Source organism: Hypomesus nipponensis, chromosome 18 (assembly GCF_054491055.1).
Source record: "Hypomesus nipponensis isolate SF chromosome 18, ASM5449105v1, whole genome shotgun sequence".
Classification (NCBI taxonomy): domain Eukaryota; kingdom Metazoa; phylum Chordata; class Actinopteri; order Osmeriformes; family Osmeridae; genus Hypomesus; species Hypomesus nipponensis.
Window position 1 is genome coordinate 15,286,532 of NC_140378.1, and position 22,558 is coordinate 15,309,089.

Below are 22,558 nucleotides of genomic sequence, written 5' to 3' on the forward strand. Positions count from 1 at the left end.
TCCATGTCTCTGGTTTCCCTTTCACTCTCACCCTCCCCCTTTCTCTCGATCTCCTCCACATTCTGCTCTGTTCCACGTTCCTCTTTTATAAATGCTGTTCAATACTCTGTTGTTGTTGGTGTTAGATGTCTCGTGATCCTCAATGCCTTTTGGTTGTGATGTATTTCCTGTATATGATATATATATATATATTTAGCATTGAAGACAATGTCAATGACAATGGATATGACTATGGGGAGAGACCACAATCCAGAAATCAGTTGTGTTCTTATTCTGTGGAATCCTTGTGGGGAAATTTCAATAAAGAAGAAACTATCAAGGGATCCGATTGGGTGAGATTGTTTTCCTGTTGTTCTCGGCAGCTGCCAGCGTGTTGACATGGAGCTGTGCGGTGAAGCATCACAGACCTACCAGTGTCATACCTCACCTTACTTTACTCTCTATGACGCTCATCCCCTGCTCTCCTCCTTCCCTCCCTTCCTCTTGCATTTTCCATTTACCGTTTCCTACCAGCCCTCCTTCTCCCTCCCACTTTCTGTCTTTCTCTCCCTTTCTTCTACAGCCCTCCCTCCCTCTCCTCCCTCCCTCCCTTGATCCCTCCCCCCCCCCCCTTGTCTGTAGACATAAAGCTCCTCCCTCCATCCTCATCTCTCCGTCTCTGCGCTTGTTTAGTGGCAGAGCGTTCCTTTCCTCTCCAGGGCAGCCTCATTCTCTCCTCCAGGATGATGGGCCCTCTGACCAGCTGCACCTTCCTGGTGCTCTCCCTCACCCTGCTGCACACACACGCCATCCAAGCCAAGGTAAGACACTGCCCCTGTGTGTGTGTGTGTGTGTGTGTGTGTGTATGTGTGTGTGTGAGCGTGTGCATGTGTGTAGCGTCACAGCTAAACGTCATGTTCTAATGATAGATAACACATGAGATGAACAGGTGTTTATTTCACTGACGTCTATCCTAGAAGTAAAAAAAAACGAATCAGAATGCAGATTTAAACATTATCAGTGTTATGTACAGATGCGTTATGGTGTCACCAAGTTGCGAGTGATTTCAGAATGTCTTTGTGCAGTAGTGTGTACAAATGTGAGTGTGTGTCTGAATGCAAGGTTATTTATCTAGAATCAATAAATCATATTGAATATGATATAGAATATCATATAGAATATGAATATAATACTGTCCAACATAATAACATAATAACCTATTTGTGGATCATATACTGTATGTAAAGCCACATTTCTAAGTAAGAAATATTTTATTTGCAGGCATCAGGCTCTCCTCATACAAGTCTGCAAATGTCTGATGGTTGATGTTTACCTCAAGTCAACCGCGAACATAGTCCATTTTATAGACATGAATAAAATGTATGAGCATTTGGTTGTGTTGTCCTCTGCAGAAACCAATCTCAGAGGTCTCTCTTTACACTAACCAGAGAGAGGAAGGGGGCAGGACTTGTCATTGCTAGGTAACAGCAGGCAGGAGGGAAATGGAAGTTCACCTTAAACTCAGGTCACTTTGGCCAGATGAGAACAAGGGTGACAATGAGGAGAATGGCGTGTTTGTGTGTATTTGTCTGCATGTGTGTGTGTTGCTGGTGTGTGTCGCAGGGTTATTGTCTGAAACTAGACTGGTCTTAGGGAAAGGTTCTTAGGGAAATTGTCTTCATACGTCACTGTTGTCCTCCTTCATCTCCCTCCTCTTCATCCCCCTCTTCATCCTCCTCCTCCACCCCTAACTCCTCCTCTGTCTCCTTGTCTGCTTCTCCTCCTGTCACACCTCCTTGTCTTGTTTGTCTCCTCCACCTGCTCCTCCCCCTCCAGCTCCTTCTTGATGATAGTTGACATTGCGTTAAGAGCTTGGTTTGACAGAGACCGTTCTGTGAGCTAATGTGGTTGTTTGTACTGTTGACATGTGTAGGACTGTGTGCAGTCTTATTACTGTGGAGCCCCAGGGCAGGCTGATTGATGGTTATTATGTAACAACCACAGTGTACAGACCCAGTACTGTATCCCCTGTTTAGGAGACCTTATCCCAGGGTCAGTCTCCATCCAGCTGTTCATATTTGTCCTCACGTCCATTTTTCATTCACACATCGGTTTATCTTCTGTATCCTGTCTTTGTGTATCTTGATATTATTTCTCACATCCACACAACATGTTTGTATAGTGGAGATAAAGGTGTGTGTATGTGTGTGTGTTTGTGTGTGGATCCGTGTGTGTGGAGGGATGGAGGTGAAGGAGACTGTGTGTGTGTGTAGAACACGCAGCTGCAGCGTAGAGACCCCAGCTGAAGCTGCTGTTCAATCTAATCAGAGGACTGGGGAGAGCACAGGAGAAGCGCTGTCATGGCAACTGGGTTTAATCACCCACTGACATGAGGACACAGCCAATATCCTGATAATACAAAGCTCCCAATCACACAAGCACACACACACCAGTGAATACATACACACAATGCGTAATGAATGGAGGCTCTTTTGAACCCACAGTGTTTGTATCCAGCTGTAATTGTGTGTATGGTACCTTTGGTTTCCATGGCCCCCAGTTTTAAACAGTTTGAATACGTACATTTTTGAGTCGTTATGTTTGCTCAGGAAATGCAACAGAAGGTTATGTGATAACCCCTTTAGTGCTCCTGTGTGCGTGTTGTTTATGTGTTCATTAAGACTTCTCCAGACTGATGGTCTGTCAGAAAGGAATATTGTGTATCTGTTTGTTGTGTGTGTGTGTGTGTGTGTGTGTGTGTGTGTGGGTGCGGGTATTCATGTGACTCCTGTGTCGGCCCATGCTCCCGTCACCATCATGTGCATTATGGAGCAGCAAAGACATCCTAATGCGTCAGCATGGTGGCGTGACTCACCCATCGACCAAAACACCGACGCTCTGACTCCCTCCGGTCCCTGGGGCCCCTCCCTCTCTACGCACCGACGTTCGCCATGAGTAACTAATCAGCCCGGCCAATCACACTGCATCTGGGTCTGACTCAATCCCTCGGCCGTATGAAACTGGGCTGTGAACCCATCATCCTCAAGGCCATGTTCAGAAACTCCCATCACATCATTCACACAGGAGTTGCTTTATTTCTGAGCATGAAATAAGCAACTGAGCCAGTGCTGGGGCATCCACCCACTTCAAAGCTTAACACTTACCCCCAGTGGAACCACGGTTCACTTTCCCCCTGACAATCCCCACCCCAGCCCTGGCCTCATGGTCAGGTGTTCCTGGATGAACAGAAGGCCCCACATGAGGCTCCCATGGATTTCAGACTCTTTCAGACTCCACTCGTACGGCCCGCGTACAGCTGTAGTTCCAGAGTGTTCATTTAGGACTCCGGATGTTCTGTAGAGGCAGACAGGATTCCAGGAGAACAATTGATCGGTGTCTTCCCAAGGGGAGGTCTGTGACAGAGTAGCAGGCCAGGGTGACAGGCCGGGGCTGTGCAGATGATGAACGTCCCTCTGAATCACCCAGGACCAGCTCCCTGTGCTCCGGCCAGGACCACACAGCAGAGTCAGCAGAACGGAAGAGCAGTGTTCTCCCTGCCAGGCCAGAGGGCTCCAGTGATGGAGTGGTGTGAGGTTATGGTTGTTATGGCGGCTGAGAATGGCTGAGGGCTTTTACTGCTGACAGTTGCAGGCAGGTGATTCTAGGATAAATGGCTGTGATCGTGCCAACAATCGACAGTTATATCTAATGGAATGGAATTGTATAAAATGAATTCTAATCTAAAAGTATCACGCACAACTCCCTAGTCAGAACCATGTATCAGTGGGGCTGAAATGGGCTACAGGAACTGACAGATTGAGGCCCAATTGGACACTTGCTGCCACTGAGAAGGAAGCAAATGTTATGTGGGTGGATTTGCAAGTGCATAAATGTGTGTATGTGTGTCAGCGTGTCTGCATATGCAATCCACACAACTGACTCACTATGAGGTTGAAAGGATGTGAGTGGGAGAGGATTAAAAAAAAAAAATTAAACTCAACCTCTCATTCAAACTTATTCAAAATGTACATTAGACCTGTGGCACTGTATTAACATAATAGCCTGCTGGTGAAACAAACAAACATTCTGCCCCAGTCTTAAGAAATATTCAGATTGTCAAACCAAGGACTCAGGCTAACCAGATGGAACTAACTGGTCTGATAAAGTATTGTATTATTTGTCCTGAACCCACCACATTCAAACAGCAATGTTCACCCTCTGCCCCATGCCTCAGTTTATGACCATCTAGATTGATGACACTGCAGCATGAATTTATAACACCAAACATGATTAGGATGTGTCAGGTGTGCTTGCATGTGTGTGTCAGTGTGTGTTTGTCTGTTTGTGTGTCAGTGTGTGTTGGTGTGTGTTGGTGTGTGTTGGTGTGTGTCGGTGTGTGTTGGTGTGTGTTGGTGTGTGTTGGTGTGGTGCTGATCCTCAGTGTGTTGGTGTGTGTTGGTGTGTGTTGGTGTGATGCTGATCCTCAGTGTGTTGGTGTGTGTTGGTGTGATGCTGATCCTCAGTGTGTTGGTGTGTGTTGGTGTGATGCTGATCCTCAGTGTGTTGGTGTGTGTTGGTGTGATGCTGATCCTCAGTGTGTTGGTGTGTGTTGGTGTGATGCTGATCCTCAGTGTGTTGGTGTGTGTTGGTGTGATGCTGATCCTCAGTGTGTTGGTGTGTGTTGGTATGATGCTGATCCTCAGTGTGTTGGTGTGTGTTGGTGTGATGCTGATCCTCAGTGTGTTGGTGTGTGTTGGTGTGATGCTGATCCTCAGTGTGTTGGTGTGTGTTGGTGTGATGCTGATCCTCAGTGTGTTGGTGTGTGTTGGTGTGATGCTGATCCTCAGTGTGTTGGTGTGTGTTGGTGTGATGCTGATCCTCAGTGTGTTGGTGTGTGTTGGTGTGATGCTGATCCTCAGTGTGTTGGTGTGTGTTGGTATGATGCTGATCCTCAGTGTGTTGGTGTGTGTTGGTGTGATGCTGATCCTCAGTGTGTTGGTGTGTGTTGGTGTGATGCTGATCCTCAGTGTGTTGGTGTGTGTTGGTGTGTGTTGGTGTGTGTTGGTGTGATGCTGATCCTCAGTGTGTTGGTGTGTGTTGGTGTGTGTTGGTGTGATGCTGATCCTCAGTGTGTTGGTGTGTGTTGGTGTGTGTTGGTGTGATGCTGATCCTCAGTGTGTCTCTCTCAGTCTCTCTCCGCAGGCCACAGCGCTGGACACGCTCAGGACCGGACAGGGAACATCCACCGCTCCCGCCGCGACCTCCGGGATCTGCTGCCCTATGAGGCCCAGATGATGTCAGATCCTGCAGCCTTTGAAGGTATAGGGCGGGGCAAAGAGCTATACTACCAACCAGATGAGTGGAGGAGACAAGGCATGGGCCAGGCTCTGCAGCGATTGGTTGAGAGTGACCAGAGGCGAGAGCAAGAAGCTGCATACCTAGCTGGCATGCTACGCCTCCTCAACGAAGTGGAGGGTGGGGAGAGAGGCGTGGAAGAGGAGCAGGAGGAGGGGCCTGGGGATTTTCCCTATCCCCCAGACTACGATGAGACGGATCAGGGTATGAGCATGGGAAAGCCCCAGGCTTCGTGGCAAGGCCTGTTGGACCCCCAGCTCACCCAGGCCTTGCTGGAGCGCTACAGGCAGGAAAGGATGCTGCAGGCTGGGCTTCACGTCCCAGACTCAGACAAACAGAACAGAGATCAGGAGACCCTGAGGTGAGGAGCACACATGGGACACTTCATACATTTATTAGAGGCGATGCATCTTGATTTGATCCATCACAATTTGGGATATTTTTTCATTGGTTCTACAGTATACAGTATACGGGCTGCACATCAGTTGTAATTGGTCTATAATAGAACTGACAGTGCAGTGATCAGTGAACTCAGTTTTCTAATCTTAGTGATACATATAGGTCACTTTATTTACAATACACTTACTGTGGTTTATGATGTGTCTCATACAGATACTTGGTTGCTAAGATCCTATCCAGCATCTCCCCTAGCAACCCACAGAGTCCATCTGGTCGCCGTGCGAGGCGGGACCTCGTGGCCGTGGAAGGAGGGGCTAGGCCAGCCAGCCCTGTCCACAAGAGATCCCGCCGTTCCCTGGACGACGCTGCCCCCACCTCGCTGAGCCAGGATGCCCCCCTGCTGAGGGTGAAGAGGCTGGGTGACGAGGAGGGGGGTGAGGGAGGGGCCGGGGTGGAGGGGGGGTACAGACCCCCTCCCCAGGGGCTCCAGAGGATGAAACGTGTGGATCCCGAACCGCCCTCTGGCAGATCCAGGCGCAGGAGGAGAGCACTGACCTATGACCCCGACTTGCTGGTCCAACACATCCTGCAATACCTGCCCCAGTAGGGAGGATGGGGGGGAGGGAGATTGGGATGAGAGAGGGAGTGAGTGAAAGAGCAGAAAAAACAGCAGATAGGTGCAAAAGATATGGAGATGTGAAGAAAGGATGACCACACTTTATGTTCATACAGTCTACAGTAGCCACGGTGTCGTACATGATGACAGTTCGGATGAGTATGACTTAATAAGTTCAGCTGTTCTGATACCATTACGTTATACAGCTCTCTCACTGTTACCCAAAAGAATATGCAAACTCAAACACTTAACACACCCATAATCGTTCTTCTGGTGTTGTCTGAAGTAGATCTGAAGTAAAATACATAACAGCAGTGAACATTAAAGCTCAGCTCCTTTGATGCTGCTTGTAAAACCTGCAGTAGTTTGCAGACACAGCGCCCATCCATCCTCCCATTTTAGCGGACAAGACTTGGCTTGGCTTGGATATCAGCATGACACACACACACACACACACATATACACCTACACACATACACAGCATCACACAATCCTATTAGAAAGACTCCCTTGTGTTATTTGGCTTATTGGTATTTATTGGTAAATCAAATTAGAGACAGCTGCTTTTCACTGTAGAGTTACACACATGTGGAGTAGAATAAGAAGAGTACAGTAGCACCGCAGGACACTCAAAGAGAAGCACAAAGGGTCATGCTGGACCAAGTACTTTGATGCCCTACCACAAGTGACCTGTCTGTCACATAACAATGGTGCACTCACTACCATGGCATCAAAGTAGAACTGTAATGTTAGGTTGTTCTCTCTCTCTCTCTCTCTCTCTCTCTCTCTCTCTCTCTCTCGTTCCATCTGTTTCTGCTCCTCTCTCTATGGCCCATTCGTTCTTCTTTTCTCTGTCTGTCTTTCAGACAAAGTAACTCCAGGCTCCAGAGTAGAGTGTCTCCAACCAGTTCAGGTTGGAGGATGTTGTTGCTATGGCTGTGGACTGGGCCTGTATGAATTTGGGGTTGTCCACTCTTGAACCTTTGACCTTTAACCCTACAGTAACTCGTCCCTTCCTGCTTCTAACAGCAGCTCTTTACCTTTACTCTCCCGCTTTGCCAGTGGCTTACATGAATACTCACAACAACGCCGATGCAAACCGTGAATATAATACTAAACGTGTGATTAACAAAACTCACTTCACCCTCACGCCCTCTCCTCCTAGACGTCCTTGACCCCTTCGTCACACCCCTCCTCCCTTCAGCACCTCCTCCCACCTCTCTCTTCCCTCACCCCAGTTCTCCCTTTCCTTACCCCCCCCCTTCCTCCTCCAAACACCTCTCTACATTTGTGCACAGAGAGGTGTGCGTCTAATTATTGTAGCTTTTCCAAATATCTGTGCAATTAAAAATCTTGTACAAAAATACATATTTCCGCACTCTATTTTATCGCAATGTGGATCACGGTAATAAAATATGATGTGAAAACATTGTCTATTGCTTCTATTGCTGTGGAATAAGGTTTTGTGAGTCTCTATCACTTCTTCATCTTACAACACAGGATTTACAAGAAAATATATCACATTACATATGTAATCATAGATTAGACACAGGTAGTTAGTAGATGCTGTATACATTCCAACACTTACTATAAGTTCTTTGCATATTCATGCTTGGCTACAGTACATCAACATATTCTATATTCTAAAAAATTCCAAAGCTACCAAAAACTTTGAATATAATGTAGTCAACAGTTACCGGTGATCAATAATTGCTATTTCCACATGGTTGTCTTACCAGACACACACAGAGAGGGTTTCTCCACACTAGAAAAGCGTGCACACGTTGACCAAGATCTAGCATCCTGGGAGAGAACAGCACAGTCACTTGGCATCTTCAGTATCAATACTAGCATTGATTACCAAATCTAGACACACTGATACACAATATGGAATGTTTATCATACCAGAAACACAATACTTCTCCTCATATTTATCTGGTTGTCTGATCTTTACAGAAGGATAACGTTCAACTTTTATGAAACAGCTGATGGGGACATGGATGGAGTCAAATCCAGATAAAATGTCATAAAACAATAATCTCTCTTTCACTCTACATCCCTCCCTTTCTCCAAAAGAAGATCTCCATTAATGTGAATTAATGGAAAAAACAAAACATTACAGGTGAATAAGGCATCAGAACTAGAGGGAAACCAGAGAACACAGTCTATATACTGGCTTCTCAACACTGAGCTACTGTATGGCACCATATCATTATCAGCACTAGTATTCTATGTATTTCAGTATTACATGTTTTGGATGTTTTGGATTAAACAACACAAGCTCTCAGTATTCTCTTGCTCCTCCACCTTAACATCCTGTTTGTCTGCTACAAACACAGGACATCGCTCACTCATCGCTGCTCTCCATTGCCGTGACAACAAGACCACAGGGTTGCCAGGTGACAGTCTCCAGGCAGGGTAGTTATGTAAGCTGTCCCTTTACAATTATGTAATGATGGGGGAAGGAAAGAAGAAGGAAATCAGGAGGTCAGAATGTTCTCTCTTCGTCTCGAGGAAATGGTTAGATCATGGATGATGGGAAGGATCTCCTGTGGAGAAGGTTAGGGAGAGAAAAGAAGAGAGGGGTGAGGAAAGAACAGACCAGAACTTCACTTATCAGATAAGAAATAACCAGTGAGGGTAAAACACAGAATCCATAAAGACCCATCTAAAAACCCATCTTTTCAAACTGTCATATTCCATATAATTCATTGTCTACCACACATCTCACCACCCCTGAGTAAATTGTTTTAATGCGTCTTGTTCTTGTTTTTTATCATTGTTGATTTTGTTTTTTAACTATGCCCTGTAAGGTGATCTTGGGTGCTTTGAAAGGCGCCCTCAAATAAAATGAATTATTATTATTATTATTTATAAATGGAGAGACTGGAACACCTGATGAATGAAATAAAAAATGAAATAATTCATAACAGGTAAACACATTCAGAGTATAGTCTGTACTAAAGACAACAGACCACAGCTCTAGTTTTCAGTTTAATGCTCAGGAACAAATAGTCTGATTGGCTTGGAGACAGCCCATGAAAGACTCACTTGTTTAATTGACAGCCAGACCAGAAGTGAATCATCCACACTATGCTGCCAGCAGGAGCCCAGTGACTGGAGAGAACACACACACACACAGAAAGAGAACACACACACACACACACAGAGATACACACACACAGACACACACACAGACACACAGAGAGAGAACACACACACAGACACAGAGAGAGAGAACACACACACACACACACAGAGAGAGAGAACACACACACACACACAGAGAGAGAACACACACACACACAGAGAGAACACACACACACACAGAGAGAGAACACACACACACACACACAGAGATACACACACACAGACACACACACAGACACATCGGGGTTAACATAAACATTAGAAGAAGCTCATGATTATGAGTATATAATTGTTCTACTCGAATACATTCAGTTGTGCTCTGTTCTTCTTCCTCCTCTGTTGTTCACTGGCTTTTTTGGCTCTTCACTCACCATCCTTGGCATCGGCAGGCAGAAGTGCGTCCTGGCGATTCCCCAGCACAAAGGCCAGCGTGGCAAGGATGGCAGCATCCAGCACCCCCAGCATGGCCAGCACGAATGCCCAGTGGACGGAGCAGTTTCCTGGGGAGAAGCTACCCACAGCCTCCCCGCACAGGGCCCGCATCTCAGCACAGTCCCACGAGTCAGGGAACAGCACGCAGGCCAGCGCCAGACAGAACCCTGGGACAGACCGAGGGAGGGAGGATGAGAGGTCTCGTCAGTCTGGAGCTAAGAGGACTGAGCTTTCATCGTGTTTACGTCATGGATTAGGACTACCTGCAGTGAGCTGCAACCAGGCACAGATCTTGTACACGGTGGCAGCGTTGCAGAACCTGAACAGACAGAGACAGCCGACGCTGGCCCAGACCATGGTCAGGGACATGCACACCAGAACAGCGGGAGACTGGAAGGAGGGCAGGGGCGTCAGGGTCCTCAGAGACCCACGGCACTCAGGTACGGGCCAGTCGGACTCCAGGCACACCTCAAACAGACCGAGTGTACCCGACGTAGGGGGCGGGGTGCCGCTCTGGTAGTGGAGCTCCCTTGTTCCCACCCAGGAGGGCTGCACCAGCACCACCACCTCGATGATGGCGAAGCAGAGCGTGCACACGGCCCAGAGCACGCCCACCGCCCGGGCGCTGCGGACAAACTCAGTCTGGTAGAGGCGCGCCACCTCCGCTGTGTGGGGCGTAATGGCCATGCCTGCACAGCATCATGGGAGATGGAGGAAGAGACAGGGAGGAAGACGAGATTGAGGGCAGAGCCAGAGCAACAACAAAAACAACAAGGCATCCAGAGAAATGTGCAGAGTATAAGCTCAGCCTGGTGTACACATCTGAGACGTCAATGTCCTATATACATGCAGAGGCTTACAGAATAAATCATCAATAGTAGGGTATGCAAAAACAATCCCACTGAAAAACATGCATTAAAGATAACACCCAGCCTCACACATGACACAATGACATGGTCTGTCCATGGTTAAGAAATACATATCTATTAGTGTTGCATTGTACTGTTAACCCAGTCCTGTTCACCTGGATGATGAGAGCTGCTGTGTGGTCTGAGGTTCTCTGCCTGTCTTCTCCAGAGGATCACCCTGTCTTCTCCAGAGGATCCCCCTGTCTTCTCCAGAGGATCACCCTGTCTTCTCCAGAGGATCACCCTGTCTTCCCCAGAGGATCACGCCTGATCTGGATCCAAACAGCACCCGGATGCCTTCACACGAGAGCAAGCGATGAGCCCAGAAAACAAGACATTTTAGAACCAATGATTCCCTGTTTTCCCCCTGTGATGGCGGAATGAGCGCAAATAGACACAGGCCCAAAGCATCAGCGATGGCGATATTCTGCCTTCGTCACACACGGAGGACAGGAAGGGAGGGAGGAGAGGGGAGAGATGGAGAAGGGGATGGGGAGAACAAATGTGAAAAGCAGAGGGGGGGGGGCAGTGATGAAGGAGTAGAGAGATCAAGAGGGAGGGAGGGTTGGACGGAGGAAGGGAAATATCGCCAGAGAGAGAAAAAAAAGGAGGGGGTGGGGTTTGCAGGAGGGAGATATGCAGTGACGGAGTGAAGTGGGGGAAGGGGGGGGGAAGGAGAGATGGTGCAGTGGTTTGTATTTCTGAAGGGGGAGGGGAAGAGACTGCTGAACACTGCAGCACTGAGAGAATGATCGCCATCCCCTAGAGGAATAGAAGAGAGGGAGGGAAGAGAAAGACAGGAAAATAGAAAGAAAATGCAGACAGAGAGTAAACAGGAAAAGAGAGGATGGAGCAGACAATAAAACCAAAGGGGGGGGGGGGGGGGTAAGAGGAATGAAGATAGACAGAAAAGATGAAAGGGGGAGGGGGGAGATGAGGCATTTCCATAGTAACCTCAACTGAATGCAGCACCCAAACAACAGGTAATAGAAAAGCAGAGGGGAGACATCAGGAGAGATCGAGGACAGGGAACTGGTGCTTCAGAAACGCATCTGCAGCAACTGTCAATAACATCCAAGACATAATCATACATCATTAAATAGTTACTCTTTTTTGATGGCATTCATCTTACTCTTACAGTATCTTCAAATAAACAATTTTGCTTACAAACAATACCAGGGTTGGGTTGATTCTTTCTTAGAGAGATTAAATTAAAAGAGAACAATTTATTTATTTGAAGGAAAAAAGCCAATCTGATAAATGTGTTAACTCAACTCAAATGTAATAGTATGGAATTGTTATTTCAGTTATAATTCCACTAAATGGGTATCAGTAGTTAAACTCAATAGAATACACTGTTAGTACTGAACAGCCTTGATGGAGACATCAAAGTTTTATTCAAACTCAAACCATGTGGCACATTGTGAAACATAAAAAGAGCATAAGTTACAGTGATTAAGATTTAAAAAAATAAGCAAAGTATATCAAACATATCACGTGGGCTTTGGAAACAGAGATAAAGAAGCATGGAAAATAACACGAATAATACAATTACAATAATACAATTACAAAAGAAGACGATCGATGCTTTGAAACAGAATATTGCACAAAGAAGTTCTTTTTTGTTGTTGTTCTGCTTGTTTGAAAACATGAAATAATACCAAACGTACCTAGCTTTACATACCGGTGTATTATGTGCACACCCACTAGCATCATACCTTAACTGTATCCATGCTGGAACGGACTATACTTTGTAATCAAATCTATGATGATGAGGATGATGATGAATGACATCATAGCACCATTAGTCCTGTTGCTGTTGGTTAGACAAGTTTCCATCACAAAAAGTCAGGATGGTGATTATATGTAGGAATATATGTAGAATTATATGTAGCAGGAAGTCTTGTTTGCATAAATGGGTTTAAGCATAAAGCCTGACCACTACACAGGTAGTACACTAGAAACAGATTGTGAAAGGTTTAGCTCCAGAGGAGCACTGAAGGTACCAAAGCGTGGGTGTGACTAGGTCACCGCGACATCCACATTCTCATCACGTCGTGGTATACTGCCTGTGCTTACAGGCACTGAGAATCTTTTGTGAAGATGTGAGCGAAGACGTGGAGTGAAAAGGAAGGGGGGAAGGAGGGAGAGCAGGGGTATCGATTGAAAGAGCTGGATAACGATATGGCAGAGAGCTTCAGGCACAGAGGAGCTGGTGATACAAGCAGGTCAGCAGGACCCAGAGAGGCATGATCTGCTCCAGCCTAACTCCTTCAAAGAACCGACATCTCATTTTCTTCTAAGTCTTCTCATCCCTCTACTTCATCCCTCTTTCTCTCTCTCTCTCTGCTCAGCCCGAGGCGGGCATTTCCTCTCCAAATTTGGCACAGTGGGCAGAGTTCTTCGCCTCTAATATCACCTGAAACACGGGGAAGGGGACAGAGAACAGAGGGATTCAGTCACAGGAAAACAGATATCCAGACAATAGATGAATGAAACAGAGGCTAGCCGGGGCCAGACCTTGTTGTGTACGTAGGCCTCGCAGGAGTAGCACCAGACAGACAGGTCAGCGAAGCTGAGCACCATAGGGTGTTGGCTCACCAAGCCGTGGGTCACCATGTGCTGGTTCACATAGCGACCACAGAACACCTGGGCCGGGGCAGGAAGTAGGGGGGCAGTCAGACATTTTGGGTTCTGGTTAATGTAGTCAAATGGAGCTCTCACGTCATCTGTATGTTTACGTGTTTATGTGTGTGTGGTTGTGTGTGTCTGTTTGCTAGAACGTTCTGGGACTAAGACGGCAAAATTGCAATGGTTCAATAGTCCAATTCAATCCTAATGAATTCAACTTTAATTTCAATGGCAGTGTGACAGTCTGATGTGCTATGACAGTGTATGGTGACACATCCTGTGGTACCTGGTAGCAGGTGAGACAGGTCCAGTTCTCAGCGTCGGAGCCACAGTCCAGGCACGGCTGGAACACGTCGATCCCAGCCACAGGTAAAGGCTTCACCTGGTCCAGGTGAGGGCACCAGGACAGAGGGTCCACCACGTACATGGTGCTCTACAACACACACACACACACACACACACATCTAGGAAGTATATCTCTGCACTTTGTGTGTGTGTGTGTCGGTGTGTGTGTGTCTGTAGTGTGTCAACTGAACCAGTGTGAATGTAACTTGTGTCATGACAGATGTCGCACCCCGTCCATGTCCACGCCTCCACAGATCAGCTCAAACACTGGCTCCTCCTTCTTCGACCAGCCGCTAGCACCCTCTTCTGCAGCACAGTCCTGCTCCCCTCCGGCTTTAGCCTTCAGCCGGCCCACTGCCACCATGTCGGAGGTTACCTCGGCAACAGCCTATGGGGAGAGAGGAGGACGGGGAAGTCTGGTTATCACCTTCTAAACATGTAGGTCTAACAGCAGGCTCACTACCATTAGCTGACAAAGCAGCTTTTCAACTGACATCCTGAGACCTCAAGATTAGTCCAGGTTGTAGTGCAACAGCAAATATAGGATAGATTTAGGACAAAGGACTTAGGATCCTTTGACAAGCAAGTTTGGAAATATTTTTATACTATTACATATGATGTTGTATTTTAAAACTTGTGTCAAATATGCAATCATGAACAATATGTAGAGTCCAGACAGTTAATCCATCACACTCCTCACCTGGGGATCGGCCTCAGTCTTCCTGGCTGCTGATTGGTCTTTCTCAGTTCTCAATGACACAGGCTCCTCCTTCCCTTCCTTAGTTGGGCTCTTCTGAGGACTCGGCCGGACCTTCTGCCTAGCCCCTCCCACTGGGACAGATGTTGGACTAGGATTGGCTGAGGTAGTTTGATTGAGGTCTAGTGAGACCAGTCCCTGTGTGAGCTCATCCAGCATGGGGTCCTTCACCCCAGCAGGGGGCAGAGGTGTCTCTGGGCTGTTTGCCTGAGCTGGGCTGTTCCCAGGGGATGTCTGGGCCCCTGGCTTCCTACTACCCTTGGAGTGGCGCTTCCCCCGGGGTTTGGGAGAGGGCAGAGACTGGCGCAGAGACTCTGGGACTGGAAAATAAATATCAAACTCAAAGAGATGCTGGTCCACACATAGTAAGAACTCTCACACTGATAAAGGGTCACTCTCCTAACAGACTTACTCTGTATTCGGAGTGATGCCCAGTAGGGGGCGTGAGTACGCAGGACGTTGTTGATGCTGAAGGCAGCGTTGGGGTGAGGGGGTGGCAGGGGGGGCAGGACGGGGGGGGAGTCACCCAGAAGCATGCTGGTACACATGGCCATAGACTCAGAGATAGACGTCAAATTATAGCCTCCCTACGGAAAGAGGCCATCAATTAATCACTGATTGGGTTTATGTGTGTGTGTGTGTGTGTGTATGCATACCTCCAGTATAACCAGGACCCTCCCCCCAGCCAGACTGTTCAGCAGGTGTGTGAGGTGGGCGTAGCCCTCAGGGGTGACCTGGTACCCCCCCAGGGGGTCTCCTCGGGCAGCATCGAACCCAGCCGACACCAGCACCAGCCCTGGGTCAAACTAGAGGGGGGCATGGGGGAGGGGGGGCATGGGGGAGGGGGGGCATGGGGGCATGGGGGAGGGGGGGCATGGGGGAGGGGGGGCATGACATTTAGTATCATCTCCAGAATGACAGCAAATCTACAATGCGTTAGCATGGAATGTGTGTGTGTGTACCTCTCTAGCGATGGGCAGCACAACACTGTGGAAGGCAGCTAGGTACTCAGGGTCTCCCATCCTGGCCCCACTCCACGGGATGTTGACGTTGTAGCCACGCCCCCGGCCTTGGCCCACCCTATCATAGTCAGCGTCCTCAGACGTGGGGAAGAAAGTCCCGCCCTCGTAGCGATGGAGGGACACGTATAAAACACTGGAGGAGAGGAGAGATTCAAAAAGAGAAAGAAGAAGACGTGAAAGAAGATAGGGTAATCAGTGGACATTAAAGGAAAAAACTAAGGACCATCTCGAGTTACTGTCTCAGTGATTGTTCTATCAGTGCTCTGTAATCCTAAACCTAGATGACATGTAGTCTACGCTTAGAAAACCAGCTTTGCAGCAATTCTGTCAGATTTACTGTCCATCTTAGTCAGGACTGCAAATCACATCACCAAGAGGACAACTGATCATTAGCGATTCATTATCTGTCAGAGAGGCACAGAGAAAACATAGAGAGAGAGAGAACATAGAGAGAGAGAGAGAGAGAGAGAGAGAGAGAGAGAGAGAGAGAGAGAGAGAGAGAGAGAGAGCAGGAGAGAGAGAGAACATGTGGGCTGTCCTCCACCTGTCGTCCTCTTCGAAGATGTGCTGGGTGCCGTTGCCGTGGTGAACGTCCCAGTCCAGGATGAGCACTCGCAGGGGCTTCTGGGAAAGGAACTGTGCGTGGCGCGCGGTGAGGGCGGCCGTGTTGAAGAAACAGAAGCCACACGCTGTGTCCTGCTCAGCGTGGTGGCCTGGAGGGCGCACCACGGCCACCGCATTCCTCACCTGGGGACGACACAGACCACACCTCCAACCTTACACCTCACTGTGTGTGTGTGTGTGTGTGTTCTGAGTCCCCACAAGGCTACATCAATAAGACGTGTGTGTGTGTGTGTGTACCTGTCCAGTGAGGATGGCGTGAGCAGCGTTGAAGCAGGACCCTGCTGCCAGGCGGGCGCTGCTGTAGCTGTGGTTGCTGATGAAGATAGAGTTGTACTCCTCCCCCAGTCTGTGCAGCTCTCTGGGCTTCATCTTCTCCGTGGATCTGATCCTAGCTATGTGCTCCAGGCTAGACACACACACACACATTACAGAGAGGCTCTCACACACACACACATGCAGTAGGACTAGACATGCCAGTGTGTGTTCCTCGTTACCCGTGACATCTAGCCAGCTCCTCCTCTGTGGCCAGGCGTGTTGGTATCCGTTGGCAACGGGCCACCAGGCCCAGGTCCTCGTGGCGGGAGAAGATCTTTGATATCCTCTGAGGCAGCTCTGGGTGGTGGCTAAACGACAGAGGGGAGATTACACACACAGACCTAGACATCCACACACACACACACAGGCTTACACACACACACATGCCTACACACACAGGCCTACACACACATACATGCCTACACACACACTGTCACTCACCTGTCCCACATGTTGTGGTGTTCCATCATCCTGCGGTCGTACACGAGGCCTGTTGTCAGACCGTTGGGATTGGGTGTTCCTGTACTATTCTCATTGGCTGCCCTGGAATCTTCTGGGGTTATGGCAGGGTCAGCTCCACCCAGGGGACCGCCCTCTGTGGAGATAACACAGAGAGTGAGGCTTGCTTCTGGAATATTCTCCAAAGTCTCCTCTGCTTCTGGAACCACTGCAAGTTCTAAAACACAACGTTGTAGCACACTGGAAGGTTCTACAAGACCCCAACTCCATTCTATTTTACATACAGACTCACCTAGCACCTGTGCCTAACTCACCTAGCACCTGCAGGCTGGTCCAGTATGGGTAGAGAGCACTGATGGTCTTTGAGATGGACTTCAGAGCACTGGAGACACACACACACATACAGGGTTCCTAATCACAGTCCAGAGTAGTGACGCCCTGTCTCACCAGATCATAACAGGGGATGAGTCTCACCTGTCGGAGGGGGCTCCAGGTGGGCGTAGGGGGGGGCAGGCCTCCCCCAGGAGAGACCTGAGAGAGGCACAGGCGCCCTCTGCTGTCGCCTGCAGGTTATAACCCCCCTGGGAGGAAACCCACCGAGGCATAGTTAGCAGCTGACTGGGAGAGATCAGTACCACCATCACAACCACAGATACACCAACAGCTGCTAGGCAACGCAATGTATGTAACCATATGGTGTTGACCAGCTCCTAGTCATCTGACGGGCGAGTGTGTGAGGTGCTCTTGTGCAGGTGAGTGTGTGTGGTTACCTCCAAAGCCAGCACTACCCTGCCCTGGGCCAGACCCATCAACATGTGGGTTAGGACAGAGAAACACTGAGGACTGGCTGACATCTCCCCCTGGAACACAACAATGCACACACACACACACACATGTAGTCATACACATCCACCCACAAACATATAGGCCAACTTTTGAAAAAGCTAACAAAGACTGCTGAACCAAATCGATTTTAAGAACACAAGCACCATATGCACACTGCTGTATCTCACCTTAGGATCACCTAGCACTGAATCGAAGCCTGCTGCCACCAAGACCAGCTGAGGCTGGAACTGCAAACACACACACACACACACAGACACTAGTGAAAACCAACCAAGGGCCAAATAACCAGGAAGTATTGTAGTCACCATATCCACCCCACCTCATAGGCCACAGGCAAGAGAAGTTGCTGGAAGGCTGCTATGTAATCTGCATCTTTCATCCCTGTCTAAAGAAAGACAGAAAAAAAAAGAGAAAGACAGAGAGGGAAGGATACAAAGGTGTAAGACTCAAAATGTCACAGTATGAATAAAACCAATCAAGATAAAGGTTTTGTACGTCAACATGAGCAGTACAAACCCCCAATACAAATCTCTCTCTCTCTCACACACACACACACACACACACACACCAACACAGCTACCTTGTTCCAGGGCAGGTTGATGGTGTAGCCCTCTCCAGCTCCTGTGCCTAGAGCAGAGCTGTCTGACTCTGGCAGGTGGGGCCAGAACGAGCCCTGCTCATACCTGTGGACTGAGAAGTACAGCACGCTGGGGGGAGAGAAAGATAGGAGAGAGGGAGACACAGACACAGAGAACGAGTCAGCGAAGGAGACAGAGAGGGGGGGAGAGAGAGAGAGAGAGTGCGTCAGGACCTTGGACAGCACCAACACATTTCCACCAGACTCTGGGCTGATTTCAGGACACACAATGACAGTAGGAACGGAGGAGGAGAAAGACAACAAGAGACGCTTTGATAGGAGACATGACAGAACCGTACCTAGGGTCCTCCTGGAAGGCGTACTGAATCCCCTGACCGTGGTGAACATCCCAGTCTACGATCAGAACCCTGGAGGACACACAAACACAGCTGTGGATGATGACTCTGAGCTGAGGCGTCTGCAACGCGGCACACTCCTCACTGAGTCCAGACTGGGTGTGGGGTGGGAGGAGCCTGACCGCTGGATCTTGTGCCGTTTCTGGGCGTAGCGGGCAGCGATAGCCAGGTTGTTGAACATACAGTAGCCGTTCATCTGGTCAGCCTGGGCGTGGTGTCCTGGGGGTCTGGGCGAACCGTACAAACAGTGTTCATATTTACAACAGCAGTGTCGGGTCAGTGTGTACGTTAATGCTAACTCTATGGCTAGAAATCTGTTCGATTTTCTCCCATCATCATGATTGACAGTGTGAGCATTTTGGGGAAAAACAAGAGTAGACTAACATGTAGGCTTATTATAATAAGAACAAACTAAAGACAGGATGACACTGTTGTTGTGGGGTTACCTGGCGACAGAGAATCCGTTGCGTAGCTCCGAGGTCATGACCTTGTCGACGAGCTGAAGGACGGCGCCCACTGCCAGAGTGGCACAGCTGAACGACTCCTGGAGTGTGACACAAGACATCAGTATGTTTTCACCCACACACCCACACACACACCCCCACACACACACCAAGGCCCACTCACAGAGTGCAGGTAGACAGAGTCGTAGGAGTCGGAGAGGGTTTTCAGCTGCTCCTCTGTCATGGTCTGGGTAGACCTCATCAGCTCCACATAGTCCCTCCTGAACAACACAACCACAGGGTCTCAAACAGGCTTACCAGGCTGGCCTATGAACGTCTGACTTGTGTGCTGAGGTGACCTGACGTCACTAGGAGGAGTGAGTGAGTGAGTGGGTGCTCAGCGTCAGAAGAACAGCCTACTTGTGCACCAGCAGCAGCTCCTCTTCAGCAGCTGTTCTGGCCTGAGACACAGAGAGAGCTCCGCTGAGACTGACACGGCATCATACAGCACCGGTACACGCATGTGACCACGTTACACTCAGGTAGTCCTTCTTAAACTACCACATCTCCAGCCTCTCCCCCCGGGCCCCTCCCCCCGGGCCCCTCCCCCCGGGCCCCTCCCCCCGGGCCCCTGCCGAGGAGCCCCGCCCCCTCTCTGTCTCACCTCCACCTGGACACAGTGCTGCAGCAGCCCCTGTTTCTCCACCTGCTCCATGATGACGCTGACCCGCTCTGGACACTCTGGGTGGCTGAAAGGAAAAGAATAGCAAAGATCACATGTGACAGGCTATCGGTGGAGACGGGAGGAAATGACTCGCCGCTTTTTATAGTGACTGGTTTTAGTGACTGTTCTATCCGTGATCTGTCATCCTAAACCAAGATGGCATGTAGTCTACAAAAAAACTCGGTTCACTGTCAATATTTAGTCAGTACGGCAACTCACATCACACCGAGGAAAGTTAAGTATCAGTGAATCAGTCACAGATAAACACAGCCATGACAGAGAGAATGAGACTAGAAAAATTGTGCAACAAATAAACAACAAGGGGCAAGAAAGGAAGACTTACCTTGTGTCCCAGAGGCAGCGGTGGTGGGTGAATGTTTGACTGAAGACCAAACCTGTACCAGTAACTAGTGGCTTCTTATTCAACTCCTACACACGCAATGCAAGTATCTTAGTTCACATACTTGTAATCCAAATCTCCATAAAAGTCAAGCCTCCCATACCCACACAGACACACATCTACATGGACAGTGAAAAACACACACACACACACACACACACACACACACTGTTCAGAGTGAACATGAACCAGGTCCATCATAGTACCAGGTTCTTAAGCTGGTTGGTGAGCTCCTCTTCTCCTTTACTTCTATCCATCTTTCCTTTCTTCTTGGCCTCCTGCAGGTTTGTCTTCTTCTTCCCACTGGCCTTTCCCCTCTCCTGCTGGGCAGAGAGCTACAGACAAGAGCCACGCAGTCAGGCAGCTACTCTGAACTCTGACCCTAGGCTCCTCCCTCCCTTCCACACGGTGTGAAGCAGTGTCCCTGGCAAGACAGAACTGGAACTCTTTGGCGAGCGTCTCGACAGATACAATCCGCTTGTTTAGTGGTTATCTGAGAAGCACGGGGGCAAATTCCATCCTGTTTGTGGTTGATTGGCTGGCGACACTCACAGTTCAACCACCTGATTGGCAGACATGCAGTTCATCAGGAACACTGCCAATTTAAGTTTAATTTAAGTTTTTTTGGAAGAATTGGCGATGCAATCAGAGAAGAACCAAAGTATATAGAGGTTGGGGAGGAGGGGGGGGGGGGGTAAGCAGTGACTGGTGATTCTGATTCTGAACATAACCGTTATCAGTTACTCGCTGGTTTAGTTGATGAAGTATCTGTACTAGGATTTGATATACAGACTTGCCACACATTTTCTATTTGATAACAGGTTGATAACAGTGCTGCTACTGAGCTTTGCCTTCAACTCAGCATTCAGATACTAAGATAGAATTTAGCCTATATGCCCTCCACCCTACTCAAATGTTTTTGAGTCTTTACCTGTGCTTAACTTAATTCTATAATAATTTGGACCTACAAGGAACATTAATTTTTAATTAATTTGATATTGGTGGTGTGTGTTTATGCCTTACTTTATCTGTGTTCTTTTCAGGAGACTTGGAGAGACGAGGGGAACGTCTTACTCTGCCAGGCTCTGACGCCGGCTTAGGAAGAGAATCCATCCGGAGCAGGACACCTTCCTTCTACTAAAAAGGACAGGAGAGGAAAATAGCAAAAAGTAGTCATCATCATAATTATTTATTTTTTTATAGGGAGAACACCGTAGTGTCAACAACGTTTGTAAATGTAGCTTAAAATTGCCAAATGTAGCAACGAACAGAAAGCTTGTTTTGAAGCAGGGTGATTTGTTTTGACAGCTGTTAGCTAGGCTAGGCTAGCTACTTCCACAACCGATAAAACAGTCATAACAAGAAATACCAGAATTAACTATCTTGTTCCAAGCCAGCAAGCTAGTGCTTTTGGCAACTTAATCAATACAACTTAAAATAAATAACACTCTCAGTAAGACATTTTCTCGTCCTTAACTTAGGTAGCTAGAGAGTGTAAAACATTATAAAGTTATTTGAGATTATATTACCAAAATAATTGAGAACCACTATCGCAGAGCTCCAATAACAAAAATTACGCTTTAAAAACATACATTTTATTCACAGTTACAGCTGATTTTCAGACACCCCTCTTGAAGCGCGAATTGGCAATGTCGCACAACAACACGCCCTGAGCAGGGCGCAAATGAATTACGTCATGACAGCCATCCCATGCTGTCCCCCTCCCCTAGTGGTGTTGTTACAAAGTAACCATTTGGGGTCACTGTTACAGTGAAATTAGTGTTATTTCATCAATATGTTATTTATGGATTTATTTAATCATACTAAAAAGATCTATGTAAGAATATGAAGAGACATGCTAGTCGTTAAACGACTAGTAACCAACACAAGATGTCTTGGAATAAAGAGGACTGTTTCCTTGTTTTGGGGTCTAAATTAGTTCTGAAAACTGAACCCATATTTGACTTTTTACATTCAATTACCATGCGGAGGCTATTGAAATTGCAGGGAAAAGAGCATAATAGATCATAGTTAAGGATTGATGCAAACACTGGGAGATGACAAACAGAACCTGGGCTTTGTAGACCTCTCACAAACTGTCATCATTGTCCCCCCCAAAAAGGTGTACAAGCACAGGGACACTGTGTTGGAAAGGGTGCC

At 48.1% G+C, this 22,558-nt stretch overlaps 3 protein-coding genes across 4 annotated transcripts; 1 reads left to right on the forward strand and 2 right to left on the reverse strand.

The window, feature by feature from the left end:
- Positions 1 to 692: 692 nt before the first annotated feature.
- pcsk1nl (proprotein convertase subtilisin/kexin type 1 inhibitor, like) lies at positions 693 to 7,072 on the forward strand. Its single transcript, XM_084680387.1, has 3 exons — positions 693 to 800; positions 5,169 to 5,695; positions 5,947 to 7,072. The coding sequence occupies exons 1-3, from the start codon at positions 723 to 725 to the stop codon at positions 6,338 to 6,340; spliced, it is 999 nt and encodes a 332-aa protein (XP_084536513.1). The 5' UTR covers positions 693 to 722; the 3' UTR covers positions 6,341 to 7,072.
- A 541-nt stretch (positions 7,073 to 7,613) lies between these two features.
- On the reverse strand, positions 7,614 to 10,618 carry lhfpl4b (LHFPL tetraspan subfamily member 4b). Its single transcript, XM_084680388.1, has 4 exons — positions 10,195 to 10,618; positions 9,871 to 10,098; positions 9,401 to 9,466; positions 7,614 to 8,898 (listed from the first exon to the last, which is right to left on the reverse strand). Exons 1-3 carry the CDS (start codon positions 10,616 to 10,618, stop codon positions 9,441 to 9,443), a joined length of 678 nt encoding a protein of 225 aa, XP_084536514.1. The 3' UTR covers positions 7,614 to 8,898; positions 9,401 to 9,440.
- Positions 10,619 to 12,201: 1,583 nt separating this feature from the next.
- Positions 12,202 to 22,068, reverse strand: hdac6 (histone deacetylase 6). Of its 2 annotated transcripts, none has more exons than XM_084681054.1 (28): positions 21,991 to 22,068; positions 21,422 to 21,535; positions 20,605 to 20,733; positions 20,342 to 20,427; positions 19,939 to 20,023; positions 19,695 to 19,735; positions 19,459 to 19,555; positions 19,278 to 19,375; positions 18,954 to 19,058; positions 18,775 to 18,843; positions 18,419 to 18,545; positions 18,158 to 18,223; positions 18,006 to 18,065; positions 17,763 to 17,852; positions 17,467 to 17,573; positions 17,307 to 17,374; positions 16,975 to 17,128; positions 16,713 to 16,841; positions 16,456 to 16,624; positions 16,139 to 16,341; positions 15,535 to 15,727; positions 15,229 to 15,378; positions 14,985 to 15,159; positions 14,516 to 14,892; positions 14,045 to 14,203; positions 13,757 to 13,903; positions 13,360 to 13,488; positions 12,202 to 13,258 (listed from the first exon to the last, which is right to left on the reverse strand). In XM_084681054.1, the coding sequence occupies exons 2-28, from the start codon at positions 21,509 to 21,511 to the stop codon at positions 13,190 to 13,192; spliced, it is 3,372 nt and encodes a 1,123-aa protein (XP_084537180.1). In that variant the 5' UTR covers positions 21,512 to 21,535; positions 21,991 to 22,068; the 3' UTR covers positions 12,202 to 13,189. The 2 variants fall into 2 exon arrangements, with proteins under 2 accessions (XP_084537180.1, XP_084537181.1); XM_084681055.1 differs by having other exon boundaries at positions 21,928 to 22,067.
- Between the last annotated feature and the right edge of the window lie 490 nt (positions 22,069 to 22,558).